General features: G+C 39.4%; 1 protein-coding gene across 1 annotated transcript; it reads left to right on the forward strand.

The window, feature by feature from the left end:
* The first annotated feature begins 528 nt into the window (after window positions 1–528).
* On the forward strand, window positions 529–14,256 carry U2AF1 (U2 small nuclear RNA auxiliary factor 1). The gene is made up of 8 exons (XM_007947262.2): window positions 529–572; window positions 4,184–4,271; window positions 7,327–7,393; window positions 11,877–11,926; window positions 12,085–12,183; window positions 12,698–12,831; window positions 12,911–13,003; window positions 14,109–14,256. The coding sequence occupies exons 1-8, from the start codon at window positions 529–531 to the stop codon at window positions 14,254–14,256; spliced, it is 723 nt and encodes a 240-aa protein (XP_007945453.1).
* The last annotated feature ends 1,116 nt before the right edge of the window (window positions 14,257–15,372 follow it).

Genomic DNA, 15,372 nt, shown 5'->3' on the forward strand with positions numbered 1-15,372 from the left:
CAGAGGTGGGCGCATCGAACAGAGTCCTTAAAGGGAGGAAAGTTTCATACAGAGAAGGCGCGGGAACAGAGACTTCTCCGGTTCTGACCATCTCCGTGTCCACTCTGCAGGGAACCGCTCCACATAGACCACGCTACGTACACCAACACACGCGGTGCGTCTTCCTCTCCTTGATTTTAAATTTGCGCCGTCGGCACTTCAGCCCTCACTCACCCACCCAGAGCCAGCGCGAAGCGCTTCCTGGCAGTGGGGCTACCCAGGCCCGCCGCCCGAAGTTGGCGACAAGCGAGGAAAACTCGACTGAGGGGCCCCAACAGGGGGCGCGCTGCTAGCCGGGGCTGAGGGGGCGGGGCCTCCGCGCCCTAAGTCCCGCCTATGCTCAGGCGCCAAGTCCCGATTGGACAGCTACGCCATGCCGTCGGGGGCGGGGAGAACGTCGTCGCGTTTAGGTGACGTGCCCCGCGAGCGTCGGGCCGTGTCGGCGGCGTTGGCGTCGGCAGCAGTGTCGGTGGCGGCGGCGGGTGGGAAATGGCGGAGTACTTGGCCTCCATTTTCGGCACTGAGAAAGACAAGTGAGTGAAGGTGGCTGGGGCTCCGGGGCCGAAGAGGCGGCGGGGCACAGGCAGGAGGGACCGCCAGCGCGTGGAGGCACGGCCCGAACGGGTCGGGGATGCCACAGGAAGTAGCAGAGAGAGGCCGTGCCGGCGCGGCCGGTGGGGGGAGGGGAGCGGACGGCGGGAAGGCGCGGCGGCCTTTCCGGCCCAGCGCGCACTTTTCAGACCGCTGCCGCCTCTTACGGCCAGTCGGGCGGATGAATGGAGTGCCCCAGAGGCGAGGGCCCTTCCGCCATCTAGGCGCCGCGGGAAGGACTGGGTGCTCGCGATGCGGCTGAGTTGGATCCGGCAGCAAGGAAGTGGCTGCTGGGTCGCGGCGCCTTTTCGACTCTGGCGCTGCCCCCTGCCTCTGGATGCCACTGGCTGTCCACTGTTTTCTCGACCCAGGCCTCTGCGCTCGCAAGCTCTCAGAAGACACTTCGAGTTATGCTGAAGTTGCCTTTGAAAGATTTGAGCCTTTTAAATATTAACAGATTTTCGCCAACTTTTAGTATGTAACGTCGCGTTGGACAAACCTCGCCAATTTTAAGTTGCTAAATAATTTGGGACACTAATAGTTGGGGTTTATTCACTTACAAGTCTCATGCATGTTTAAGGGGTGATTGGGCCTGTGATGGGCCGTTTGATGTGGTTATTTTGAATTATTAGAATTTTTTTGGATTAGTTCTCCAACTATAAAGGTCAATTTCTGCTTTTAAAACATTTGAAGATGCAAGTCTAATATAAGGGAAAAGTTGTTTTGTTTAGATTGCGCACGTTTCCTGACCAATTGTTAGTTAAAAGTAAAGAATTTCATTTCCAATTTGTTTGCCGCCTTGACACATGCTAATTACCACTGGGTGGATAATGTTTAGACTAAAGGGAATATCTTTAGACAATTTAAAAGGTAATTCCTACCTGAAAACTTAAGTATCTGGTTTCGTCTACTCTTTGAATAAGTAGTTACCATCTTGGGATTCTTCAGACTTTCAGAAAGCTTATGCAAATAATGTTTTAATGATAAGCCCTTAGTAATAGGTAATGTTTGTAATACCTCAGTTTCAAACACCACTTACATTTCTTTTTCCCGGATGGTGTCTGTCTGTAAAATGTCATCTTCGTAGGTGATAGGATCTCCCCTTTTGTTTGGAAAAGGGGATTATATTTTATTTCTAGCAAAATCAACAGTTATAGTCACTCCAGAAACATTGGGTGTCAACTATATATTTTTGGAGTGTGCAGAAATGGATAAAATTTGGTTGTTGCCTTAGGAAACTCATGAAGGGTCCATATAGGAGTGGGTGTAAAGGATAAGTAAAATGCATTAAATGTTTAAATCCTGTGGAAGAAGTATACTTCTTGAATGCTTTGGGAGGTGTTTTGTAAAATTTGCTTCTGCATTGGATCTTAGTAAATTAATAGGCCATTTCTACTAGAACAAGGGACTTATCCCTCAGGCTAAAGAACATTAGGTGCAGGGTTGGAACCTCCTTAATTTCATCCTTCAGCTGATATTTGTATTGCCCTCACTCTGGTCCCGTGTGCTTTGTTTCTTGCTTTTGTAAAAGGCTGTCAGGTACCTTCTTTCAGGTCTCTATAACTTTTGAGGGATTTATTCCAGTAAGTTTATTTTACAATTTTTGCTATAAATAACCACGTTTAAACTTGATTAGGTCTATACTGTAAAAGTCCTGGTTTTCATTAAGAAAATTTGATTTTTTAATTCTGTAACAACTTAATCATAATGAATTGCATCTCTTAAACTAACATTTTAATAGTCAGAAATTAGATGCGGAACTAAACATTCAGAAAAGTTAATTCTTTAAGCTAGGTTACTCCTGTTTTGTTTCAAAGAGACATGGAGTTTTAGCTTCCTTCAAACAAGATCAACTCCTAAAAACTGAAGATAGTAGTTCCTGTCACTTTTTTTTTTTTTTTTTTTTAATGTTTTAAATAGAAGATGTAGGTCTCTACTGAAATGAGCTCTTTCTTCATTTTCAGGTGACTTTTTAAAGATACAATATTATTATTAATCAAGTTAGATAATCTAAAGTAAGAACTATAGGATAAGTTTGCAAATAAATACAGTAATCACTTTCTTCTTGTGATAAACTGGCTAGACAGTTTTTCTGATCAGTGAAACCTGGTTGAGATTCTTCAGTCTTAACGCTGGATTGGCTGTCTAACCATGGCATTTACTAAAGACTTGGAACTACAGAATAGCCTTCCCACCTCAGCAAGCTTAATGTTGAATGGGGTCCATCTCATAAAATTTCCTAGTTCATTACAGATTTGTTAAACCAGCTGGTATTACTGCCACGCTGGCTTTATTGATCATTTTTATTTGATCTGGATAGTCAAGGCATTTTGAAAACTTTTAAGGGAGAACTTTGTGATGGAGAAAAGGAGCTGTGGTGGTGCAGTGATTAAAGCATTTGGGTGCTAACCAGAAAAAGGTGGTTCAAACTCACCAGTTGCTCTGCGGGAGAAAAATGAGGCAGTCTGCTTCTGTGAAGATTTGTAGCCCTGGAAACCCTATGGGGAAATTCTACTCTGTACCATAGGGTTGCAGTGAGTTTGAATTGCTCGATGGCAGTGGATCTGGTTTTGGTTTGATTGTGATGGGGGGTGGTCCTTAAGTAGTTCCTGAGGACATTTGAAGGAGCTCTTGAACTTAAAGGAACTAAGGAACTTGACAGCTCAAGTGGTTAAGCGTTCAGCTCCTAACCAGAAGTTCAGTGGGTCCAACCCACAAGCCACTCTATGGGAGAAAAATGTGATAGTCTGTTCCTATAAAGATTTACAGGCTTGTGGTAACCTGATGAGGTAGTTTGTTCTGATCTATAGCGTCGCTATGAGTTGGAATTGACTCAGTGGCAGTGGGTTTGGAAGGACAGTTGCATTCCTCTGAAACCTAGAGAGTTACCTATTTCAGATCTATTTTTGGAAATTTCCTACTAGTCTGATATGGGTGAGAGAACTTGAACTTTTCCTTGTGTTTTCTTTAGATAACGATAGCATTTTAATGGGCATTGTGTATGAAGCGCACATCCATTATATCTGATTCTTGGAACAGTGCCAGCATGGCATTTTTCTCATTTTACAGATGGCATCTGAGACCCACAGAGGTGGAGGACGTGCCCAGGCCATAAGTAGACAGTTAGGATCTCCACCCCTTACTCCTTGTGTTGGTGTCCAAAAGAGAGAGAGGTGATCACAGTAAGAAAGCAGATATGCTGTAGGTTAAATTTAGTTGTAGATCAATTTAGTGTTCCATTTAAGAGAAAATAGAACAGAGAAAGTGTAAGTTAAAAGTGGAGGGGATTTGGATGAAGAGGATTGGAATGAGAATGTTCTTTTCATTGAAAGAGTAGCATGTATAGAAGGGAAAATTGAATTTAAGTTGTCTTAAAACACTGCAAGGAAGAGGCTGATACCTACTACCAAAAAGATCCTATTACATAAAACAGTGTGCTTATGTTTTTGTGAGGTTAAAAAAAAAAAGTGGTTTGATAATACATTGTTATTAACATTTCCATCTGCTTTTATATTTTCTCAGCAAAGTAATCAGCTCTTATTTTCCCTTACAGAGTCAACTGTTCATTTTATTTCAAAATTGGAGCATGTCGTCATGGAGACAGATGCTCTCGGTTGCACAATAAACCGACCTTTAGCCAGGTTTGTTTGTTTTTTCTTTTTTTTCTTTATTTTATTTTTTTTCTTTCTGTTTTCATGTAAAGTATCAAAACTTTGTACTTTTCAGAGGCAGTTAATAGTTTCCATATATTAAACAAGTTTTTTTTTCCTCTAGTTGTTTTATTTTCCACCTGAGTTCCTCAGTGAATGCTTTTTTTTGTTAAGTATGTGTGAGACAGGTAGAGATATGCTCTCCTCCCCCTCCAAGGTTTGATAGCGCTTATTGTGAGGGAAACTTCCAGAAGTTCTCCTTTAGCACAGTTTTTAATGTTTATACATGGGCATTAACTGCCCTAGGCTTCCCTTTACTCCCTTTTTAAATGGCATGGTCCCTGGATTTAGGCTCTTACCAGGTGCTGACAGATGCAGAGTGGCTTTTGCTCTGAGTAAAGGTAATGTGGCCACCTTACAAGAGAGGCTGGCATGATTGTCTGTTGCTAGACTCATCATGCTGTGCCCTTAGGGATCTCTCAGGTATCTTGGGTGTATCCCCCTCTCTTAGACCCCTAGTTGAAGAAACAGCAGGTTGCATTACATATCTTTGAAACCTTAGGAATGAAGTCTAACATTAGAAGATGGGTAATTACTTTAAATTGTTCATAGCAGATCTATTCAATTAATTGAGAGATAACTTGTTATCTTGGGCTTGATTCTGCTTTGAGTTCAGTCAAAAATTGGCTTAAATGTGCTTTCGTTAATTAAAGCAAACACATCCCCTATATGATCACTGATAAAAGGAAGAAAGTACCTCTACTTGTAGGAGGTTCCCAAGTTTTGTAGACCATTGGCAATTTGAAAATCTGGACAGTTGAGCACCTTCTAACCCATCCCTGAAGTCAGAATGTGCAGTTTCTGAACATTTGGGCACCTATTGTTGTGGCCTCTCAAAGTTGCCAGACTTTGTCTATGAGCACACTTTCTTAGTTTACCTATTTTATCCTTCTACTAGAATAGATAGGAGCTCTGGTAGTGTACTTGACTACTAACCAGAAGGCTGGCGGTTCAAACCCACCAGCCACTCCGTAGAAGGAAAGTTGGGCAACCTACTTCCGTAGTGATACTGCCTCGGAAACACAAGGAGGGGTCGCTCTGAGTCTGGTCCGACTCAGTGGCATATAACAACACCAGAGTAGATATTTCTGTATTTTCCTTTAAGTATTTAGGAAAACCAGGCAATTGGTATAAGTGAACTAGACTAAATGTACTGGTAATGTCCAAATTAAGCCCATAAAAAATCTCCCAAAGTAATAATGTTTTTAGGTGGGAGTGGGTGATAGGTTCCCACCCTGTATTGCCCTTGATTACCAAATAGATAGTATAGTAAGAATATCTTTTGTGTGTATATGTGTGTTTTGGAATATCAGAGAACTTGCTTTAAATTTTCTATTTATTGCAGTTATAAAAATAACAAATAGTGCTTGATTTATGAAATAATAAGTCCTCTCCCCCCTGCCCCAACTACACCAATGGCCATCCATTGGGCAGTAACCACACACCTCAAATGTTTCAACTTTGATTTTTTTAGATTATTTACAAGTATTCCAGTATGGGGCCCAAGAGAAAGATAAAATGTCCTGTGTTATAAAAGTCATCTTTAAGGTAGCCATGAGCACTCAGTTTCTTTTCTTTATGAATCATCTATAACCTCAGAGTGTTAAATGTGAAGTTAAATGAAGTGCTCTGGATCAAAATTATGTGGTGATTGCCTTCATCGGTGGGGTCAGTGTACATATTAACTTCAAAATCTTATTTTGATTGGCTTGTTTGTTTTGGTTGGTTGATTTTGGGTAATCCTATCCACCCCTGATTTTACTGGAACTGTAAGTGAAGTTCCTTTCATTAAACATCCGCTGCCCAGTTACCTGAGTGAGACCTAAATACATTCTGCCTTTGAATAATTGGGCTTATACAGCATTTCATTAGACTTGTCACCCTCTGGTGACTCAGTTAAACATTGCCTAAATAAAGTTGGCTCTGGGGGAGTACTTGATGGCTTAGTGGAGGGGTGGGCCTGATGGGTGCTGGGCCCCGAAGTAAGGATTAGATTAGTCCATGTGGGGCAAGGTGTGCAGCTCTTTACTCCTTACCAGGAAGTTTCTGGTCAGCCGACCTTTGGGAACTCTCCTCATAGCCATGTACCTTTCAAAATAGCTGGGAATTGAACTGGCTGGCTTTGTAAGACTACTCAGAAAGCTGCTTTGCATGCATTGGAGAAGGAGCATTTCTTTCTCTAAATCATGCAGTTTTCAGCTTGTTAATTTCTAGCAAAATTCAGTGTGGGTTTCTTTTTAAGCTTCTTACAGTGATATGGACATTAAGATTCATGTAATATATTAGCTTACTAACTTAAACATGGTTTGTTTTTTCAGACAACTTGATTTTAAGAAGAACGGTACAATGTAAGGTTTCAAGTCTGCCTGATCCAGTTAAAAGCACAAGGGCTAAAAGGATTTTTTTTTTCCTTAAAAGACGGATCGGAAAAGAGCAAATATTTTAAGCTATTGTATTATGTAAACAGAGATCCCACCAAGAAAGTGTAAATAAGACAATCAGGTATCCAGTCGACAATTCAGAGACCTGTTTTGGTGTGCTTATTTTGTAAGAGACCAGAGAACATGAATGTATTGCATACAGTTGAGTTATGCATTTGGTTTAAAAAGAAATAATTATGTGTGGAGAATATGATTATAAAACGTGGATTTTTAGACATACTGGTATCTGTTAGCTTGAAGTACAAGAAAAGGTTAGTGTTCTAATATCTTGTATTAAAACTTTTTTTATTAGCAATGTGGGACTACTCAAAATAAGTTATAATTTCTTCTTGGTTGCTGGCTGACTTGACCTAAGTCACTGCTCAAACTCTGTTTTCATAATATGATGGTTCTGGTGGACTCTTCAGAAGACACATAGCTGACTTGCGGGAAAAAAAAAACACACACAAACGTTTAGCCATTTGCAAACAAGTTGTCTCTTTGCAATTGTCTAATATATGCACAGCAGCCAGTAGAATTCCCCTTTTTATTTTTTTTCCCCGCAGACCATCTTGATTCAAAACATCTATCGTAATCCCCAAAACAGTGCACAGACGGCTGACGGCTCACACTGTAAGTCCCACAGTTGGAGAAATTTTTTTAAAAGAATGATGTTAAAGAGCCCACTCTTAATTGAGACAAACCATGTTGGCTTCTGAGCTGCTGACATAGAGCTGTTGCAAACAGGACAAGGTGATGGAACTCCTTGGTGCCTACAGCAAGAACTTGGTACTTAGCCACGTTCACAAGGCTTTTCTGGGGAAGTTCACTGGCCGGGCCTCTTCCTTTGATTAACATCTGTAAAATAGGAGGTAGTCCGCCCATGTGAGATGTTCTTTAATGTCGTTAGCCAGTCATTGGTCTTTACAGTGAATGAACCCCTGGCATTTATTAAGTTCTTTCTGTAAAATTTTAAATTCTTAGGAATATTTAGGAATCAAAAAGGTAAGTTGCCCAATAAATGTGGGTTTTATTTCACCATTATAATTTTTTCTCTAGGAAGTGGAGATTTCATGATATGTAATTATTGTATTTCACTAATACAATACTTTATCAGTTATATACAGGCAGTCTTCTTAATTATTCATTAGTTTTCTGTAACATCTAAGAATATTTTGGTAGATGTCTGGCAAATTGTTTGCACTCATAATTGGATTAGAATTGTGAAGTTGAATGTTTTACATTATACAGAAATACAATATTAGCATATTATGAGATCTCTGTTACAGTGCAGTGTTAGGTTGTTTCAAGACAGCCATCAACTAAGAGAAAACATCTCTGCTTCCAAAAAAATAACTTGCTCTTTTTTCAGCACTGAGTCTTGACTGAAGTGATCGCCAAAGGAAACCGGTGAAGTGTTTAAATTTAATTTTCCATAATATAAAGTTGTTGCGTTTTGTATTTCAGACCATTGCCCTCTTGAACATTTACCGTAACCCTCAAAACTCTTCCCAGTCTGCTGACGGTTTGCGCTGTAAGTTCATACAAGTTCCTTCCCTGGTTCCCTGGGCTTGCGTGTCAGAGCTCAGTGTCAACTCAATCTGGTCTACGTTGTAGTGTAAAGGACCACGTTTTGTTAAGGTGGCAAGAAGCTTTTGTCCTATTTATATAACACCCCTTCCCATGAAAAATCTCTGGTATTAAACTCCTACCCACTTATTTTTAAAAGAAAGAAAAAGGAAAAAAAAAAAAATGAACATGGTGCCCTCTCAAAAGAGTTTGGAGCTACCACTGCTCTTCCTTTACTTTAACCGTCATTCTAGAGGGAACAAGTACTTGGGATTATTCTCCCTCTTCAGAACATGAGTATTTGAAAGTTAATCTTTTAATCGTGCTTTCAGGTACTTGTAAAAATCTCTTGTTTTGGACTTATTTTTCAGATTAAACCATTTTTTCCTTAAACACCATTTGAGAATTTATACTTTAATTATGAGAGTCTTGTTCCAAGTGTGTTTCCCAAAAGAGTTTCCTCTAGGTTGTGGTACCCTGTGAACTTTTCTCAGCAGCAGCCCTGTACCCTGACAAAGTATACCATTTTTGATTTTGTTTTGTTTTGAAAAACACTTTTCCAACTTAGGATTTGCTTTACTGCACTTGGAATATGCAGGGTACTTGGTGGGGAAATAGATATAAATTGGGCATTTAGTAGCTTTTACCAATTTCCTATACTGAGAGAGTAAATTTAGGTTGTGGCTATTGTATTAACTGAGTGGTAGTTTCTAGAAAACGGGATTCAGATTACTTTCTATCATTGAAGAGTTCAAAAAACTAAAATAACTATTCGACTGTAGAATCATTGAAATTGAGTCATCTGTGGACAAATTGGAATGAGCAACCTGGACTTTTAAAATCATTGGGTCCAAACCAAAAGGTTGATACATCTCATACACCAATTTGTTTTAAAGCAGTAAAAATTGATAGAAGGCATTATTAGAAGGTACCTAAATTGGACACACTGTCGAATCAGAGCCCTCAGTGTTTAGGGTAACCTAGATGGGGTGAAATGAGCCTGATTATGCTGGGTATGTGTCCATGAACGTGTGTGCACAGTTCCATGTGGGGGTAGGTTTTCTTCTATTTTTTCCTAAGACAGGAACTTTTTTGTTAGTACTGACCTTATGGTTATTGTTAGGTACCATCAAGTCGATTTTGACTCATAGTGACTCCATGTGACAGTTAGAACTGCCCCCTAGGGTTTTCTAGGCTGTAATCTTTACAGGAGCAGATTGTCAGGTCTTTCTCCCATCCTGAAGAGCCACTGCTGGGGAGAAGGGGGTTCAAACTGCCAACCTTTCGGTTAGCAGCCAAGTGCTTAGCCAAGCGTTGGACCACCAGGGCTTCTGACCTGACAGTAGAGAATTGATTTCCTTCCTCAAATTTGATCGCAGCAGAATTTACTTGGTGATCCTTGGTTTAAAATACCTGGCTTTTTGTCTTGTTCTGTTTTTTAAAGAAATAAGATCAGTAAGTGGAGGAAAATGTTTATTTATGGATATACTAAATAAATTTTGTTAACAACCTTGCCCTGAGGAAAAATAAATGAAAAGTAGACAACTGAATAACAATAATAAATAATTTGCCCTTATCGTTTCACTTGGGGACTGTGTGCGTATTATTGACAATAGAATGTTGCATTAGTTTTCTGTGTGTCTTTATTTGCGACTTACAGTTCTCTTGTTTTGCCTATGCTACAAAATAAAAATGTAGCTGTTACTAAATAATCAAATTCTGGGGCCCAGCTTATACAAAACAAATGAAATTCTGGTTCTACAATTTAGTAAGAAATTCAGCTTAAGCTGATGAACCTGAGAGATTTGGCAACAGGCCCTTCTGATAAAACTTCAACTAGCTAGGTTAGATTTTCTTAAATTCTCTTTTTAGCAAACCCTTACATGTGTTAAAAAATAAGTTTTATATTGCTTGAGTTAAATGTAAATATGAATCCCAGTTTAAGAATGATGTTTCTATAAGAAAACTGGATCTCTTTCACTTCATTATTTAAAATGTATTGTCATTAAGTTTTAGTGGATCAGTTTTTAATGTACTTGCCTCTGCCTTTTAAGTCATTTTGATGGATAACAAAATTTAAAGCAGAATATCGAAGATAAAATATGCCTGCTAGCAAGGATTTTCAAATACCAGCTTTCTGAAAATGAATTTTAACCATTAAAGCCTACCCTTAGGAATCTGCTTCACTTGGCTAGCTTTTCATTTTATGACTTGATTTCTACTAAAGAAATAACATTAGTAATAGCTTTCAAATTTGGGCATACTGTGATACAGTTAGCTGGTTATCAGGAGTAGTAATTGTTTAATTCTGTCAGTAAGGTTCAGGTTTTAAAGGGATCTGTCTGGATTCTTGGTAATTGAGAAATAACTAAAATGTAGAAATAACTAAAATCGGGCCCTTCAAAATAAAAATAAGTTGTAAAGTGAGCTTAAGTCATTCTCAGGACAAAAGATTGCAATTAGTTCTTCTCTTTAAGGATAAAAAGGTTTTCAAAAGATAGAAAGTTGTTCCAGAGGTAGCACAGTCTCAATGAAACCACTGTGCCCAAGGGTTCTGTGTCACCCTGGATGGACCCAAAAGACCTGCCAAACTTGTCAGCCCCACCACCCTTATTCATGTCCAGGAATCTGGCCTGTGGAAGGTTAAGATGGGAAGACAGTTGGCTTAACGTGGAGGCCAGTCAGTCTTTTGCAGGATCCCTGGTCCATTTATTTGGAACATCAGCTTATGAGCACACTCACTTTGTAATTCCTCAGATTTAAGTTAAGAAAACTAGCATTTGAATGGTAAAATTTGGTAGAGAGTATGATAATGGGGATAGAATATGAGTCTGCAAAATCCACCCAAGCCATGGACTTGATTCCACATGTTGACTGCAAAGAAGAAGAAACTTGAAAATAATTCTGGAATAAAAATTTAGAATGCTTTCTTCAACAAAGCATTGTAATTTTCCCTTTATCAGGCATTTAAAATATTGTAAGTGGTACCTGGTCATTATACCCTACTAAGTAGTCTCTTGTTATTTGGGTTTTAATCGCATCAGAATTTTACAGCATCCTGTGTGGCTGCTAATCTGTAAAAAGAAACTTAGTTAGGGACATGAACCTTAGTAACCCTGCAGTCAGCCTTCATTTTAACCTAATAAAGTTTAAAAAAAAACAAAACTGATGTGATTACTTGGCCTCTGTCCTAAATCTAAAAAAAAAAAAAGGATATTTTCCTTTAACATTTTCTTAATTTGAGAGTCAGCTGTTTCCTCACGTTTTGAAAGTGTGGCCCTTTGATGCTGATTAAAACTTACTGTAATTTTACTATTTTAATAGCCAGAATTGAGACTGTCATAAGGGGCATTTTAAAATCATATCACACTTTAAAATATTAATAATTAGTTGTGTAATTCAGTATCTTCAGTGCTCCAGTAGAATGAAGCTTTGTGTTTTCTCTTTAGATAATCAAATGTGTGTTATTGTAGCAGTTTGAATTTTAGCACAAGAGCTCTTTCTCCCCTCTCCATGTATTAACCAGTAAGATTTCTGTTGTTTCCAGGTGCCGTGAGCGATGTGGAGATGCAGGAACACTATGATGAGTTTTTTGAGGTGAGATAATGACTATTTGAAACTGATAGATCTATTAACCTTCTGGGCTTTTCCCCCATTAAGTTTTTGTTAAACATGAGCTTATATTCAAAAACATGTTTGTGTTTAATGTATAATGATCCTTAAACCACTGTCCTTTGTCCCTCCCCCTCCTTTAGGAGGTTTTCACAGAAATGGAGGAAAAGTATGGGGAAGTTGAAGAGATGAATGTCTGTGATAACCTTGGAGACCATCTAGTTGGAAATGTATATGTCAAGGTAGGAGTAAGATGACAAGCTGAGTTTTGTGTACTGGCTGGCCAGCACTGGTGAATAGGGGCCAACTGCCTGATATTCCTGGTGTCAGCTGCTGCTTTCTGAATTATGTTGTACTGCGTCCTATGTGCTTGTGATGCCCCATCACTGGTATCTGAAGGAAGGACTGTACACCATGCTCATTGTTTTTGAGGCTGTGTGGAGTGAAGTTAGTTTCCTTAAATGTTTGGTTTCTTTTTTCCTTCTTTTAAATAGAATTTTTGTTACCTACACAATTATATTTGCTCTTTGAACCTATTAAAATTGAATTCAAAGGCAACATTTGGCATGATTTCAAACTATTAAAAAAATTAAGTAATGTAATTGTAAATAAACTATTGGTTTATAAATTAATCTACAACATTATTCTACCTTAATTATTTTACCCAAGTAAACATGTAATACATACTTGGATCTATAATTGAAAATACTAGTAATTAAAGTGTGAGTGGAAAGCATTTGTGTGTTGTCTTTTTAGTTTCGCCGTGAAGAAGATGCAGAAAAGGCTGTGATTGACTTAAATAACCGCTGGTTTAATGGACAACCGATTCATGCAGAGCTCTCCCCTGTGACTGACTTTAGAGAAGCCTGTTGCCGCCAGTATGAAATGGGGTGAGTAAGGGACTTGGAGGCTGCACGCTCATAGTAAAATGTGTGTGCACTATGGTAATGACCTGGCTTCTGTCCACAGAGAATGTACGCGAGGAGGCTTCTGCAACTTCATGCATTTGAAGCCCATTTCTAGAGAACTGCGGCGGGAGTTATATGGGCGCCGCCGTAAGAAGTAAGTATATCTCACCATGTCCGTTGTAAAGCTTAGTCCATTCTTTTCTCCTTTTTAGTGATTAACCATAAATCTTAACCTAGGTGCCACTTTTTTTTTTTTTTTTTTTTTTTTTTAGGTACTGATTAAAACACAGTACATATTTTAAAATGTAAAAATGTACTCTTTGAAGAACATTCACACGCACACAGATAACTCTCTCATCTTCCTACTTTACAAGTAGAGCTCAAACCTCCCGAACTGAGCAAAAGAGTTCAGTGAAGAATCACTGAAATTTGGATAAGGAACCTACAGAAATACAGTTAGATTTGTGAAGTAGCTGGGCACAGGGCATTTTGTTCATTAGGTGTAATTTTGATACTGTGTATTTCCATTTGAGGATTTTTGTTTTTGTTTTTTGTATGTTTGATATTTGTTGGCTATTTTGTTTAGAGGTGGGAGGGGACTGTGACATCCTCATTGTGAACCACTGGACAGTCTGGCACATCCTCACCTATGGGCTCTAGGAGTTTGGGGAGGTAATCAAGGTGTCGGCAAGTGTCATGAATTGTTTTATGGATTGAGTTCTGATCCTAGGGAGATTTTTATCCCTCTGTTACACATGTGTTAGGAAATGAATACATACTGGTGATTCTGTTTTATCTCAAGAAGATTCCTAGAAAAAGGACCCTGTTCTTCCTGCTCCAAATATAGGCCTAATCTACACATTCATTCACTGTTGACTATCTGAGGAAGGGTCCTGGCTACAGAGCAACCTGAAACTGTCAGGCAAGGGTTGAGGGTTGTATGTATCAAATTCATTGTTTTCTTACTATGATTATGATTTCTCATGGTCATTTGAGTTGACACTAGAGAAGATGAAGGGATAGCATACCTTTTCAGTTTTAAGATGCACCTTTTTTCCTTTGACAATTCAACATCTGAAATTGAGATGCACCTTACAGTTATGGCTTGTAGTTTAATTGGCAGCTTTTTTTTTTTTTTTTTTTTTCTTTATTAGTGTCATTAGTTCATAGGGCATTTTAAAGTGTTAGGTCGTGATTGGTTTTGTTTTTCACATTTTGACTTCTGGTGCAAACAGTTTTGTCTCTTTCCCTGTCTGTAGGCATAGATCTCGATCCCGGTCTCGTGAACGTCGGTCTCGATCGAGAGACCGTGGTCGTGGCGGAGGCGGCGGCGGTGGTGGAGGTGGTGGGGGACGGGAGCGTGATAGGCGGCGATCGAGAGATCGTGAGAGATCTGGACGATTCTGAGCCATGCCATTTTTACCGTATGTCTGCTAGAAAGTGTTGTAGTTGATTGACCACACCAATTCATAATGGGAATTTTTTTTAAAAAACAATTAAAAAAAAACACAAAGATGGGTTTCTGAATAAAATTTGTAGTGATACAGTATTCTTGGTGTGACTTAATTCTTGTGAAAATTTTTTCTTTTTTTTCATTCCTCCTCTTTACAAACCTGCCAACCATTAGTTCTCAAAAGATTAATATATCTGTTGATCACTTTAGGTATAAATGAAATCATCGTTTTAAACCAAAGGCATAAATAAAACATTTGAGGGGAAATTCATACAGCAAAAAAATAAAATCTCTTGCAACTCACACATTAAGGAGTAATCCAGCATGCTGTTCCATAGACTAGCGTAACCACCTGGATGAAGCCCATTTATGTACTTCCATCTGCTGTGGAGTTGACGCCAGTTCTTGGTAACCCTGTGTGATAGTTAAGGTTGTGTGTCAATTTGGCTGGGCCATGATTCTAAGTGGTTTAGCAGTTTTGTAGTCATCCCCCATGATGAGGTCTGATATAAGCACTTCCATGATGAAATCTTCTATGAGCAGTGAGTTGAAAAGGAGTTTCCTTTGGAGTGTAGCCTGCTCCCAGTTTATATGGGAAGGGTGCCTGGCTTTGTGCTGTGTCTGGATTCTGAGTCTGGCTCCTTATAATCTCCAGTTCCTGGGCTTTAACCAGTGGTCTGCCAGAATTCCTGCCCATGTTGGGATTGTTACCTTCACAGCCTGTGAGCCAACAGTCTGCCATTGTACCTGCTGATCTTGGATTCATCAGCTTCAAGCTAACAGCCTGCCATATTGCCTGATCTTGGGTTCATCATCCCCTGTGGCTATGTGAGTCAGGAAAGTCTCCAGCTTGATAGTTGACCCACAAACTTGGGACTTGCCAGCCTTTACAGGTGCATAAGCCATTCCTTTGAGAGAAATATCTTTGTCTCCCTATAGATGTATAAATATACACTGTCCAGTTATGTGCCATCCCAATAGTAGGTATGTTTGAGCCTACTAAAGGCAATATGTCAGTCTTAGTGAGGGTCTTTCTAGTTTGCCATAAATGCAGGGATAGTCTGCAGAGC

This window comes from Orycteropus afer, unplaced genomic scaffold (assembly GCF_000298275.1).
Source record: "Orycteropus afer afer isolate SDZICR_OR568_19922 unplaced genomic scaffold, OryAfe1.0 scaffold00179, whole genome shotgun sequence".
Taxonomy (NCBI): Eukaryota; Metazoa; Chordata; class Mammalia; order Tubulidentata; family Orycteropodidae; genus Orycteropus; species Orycteropus afer.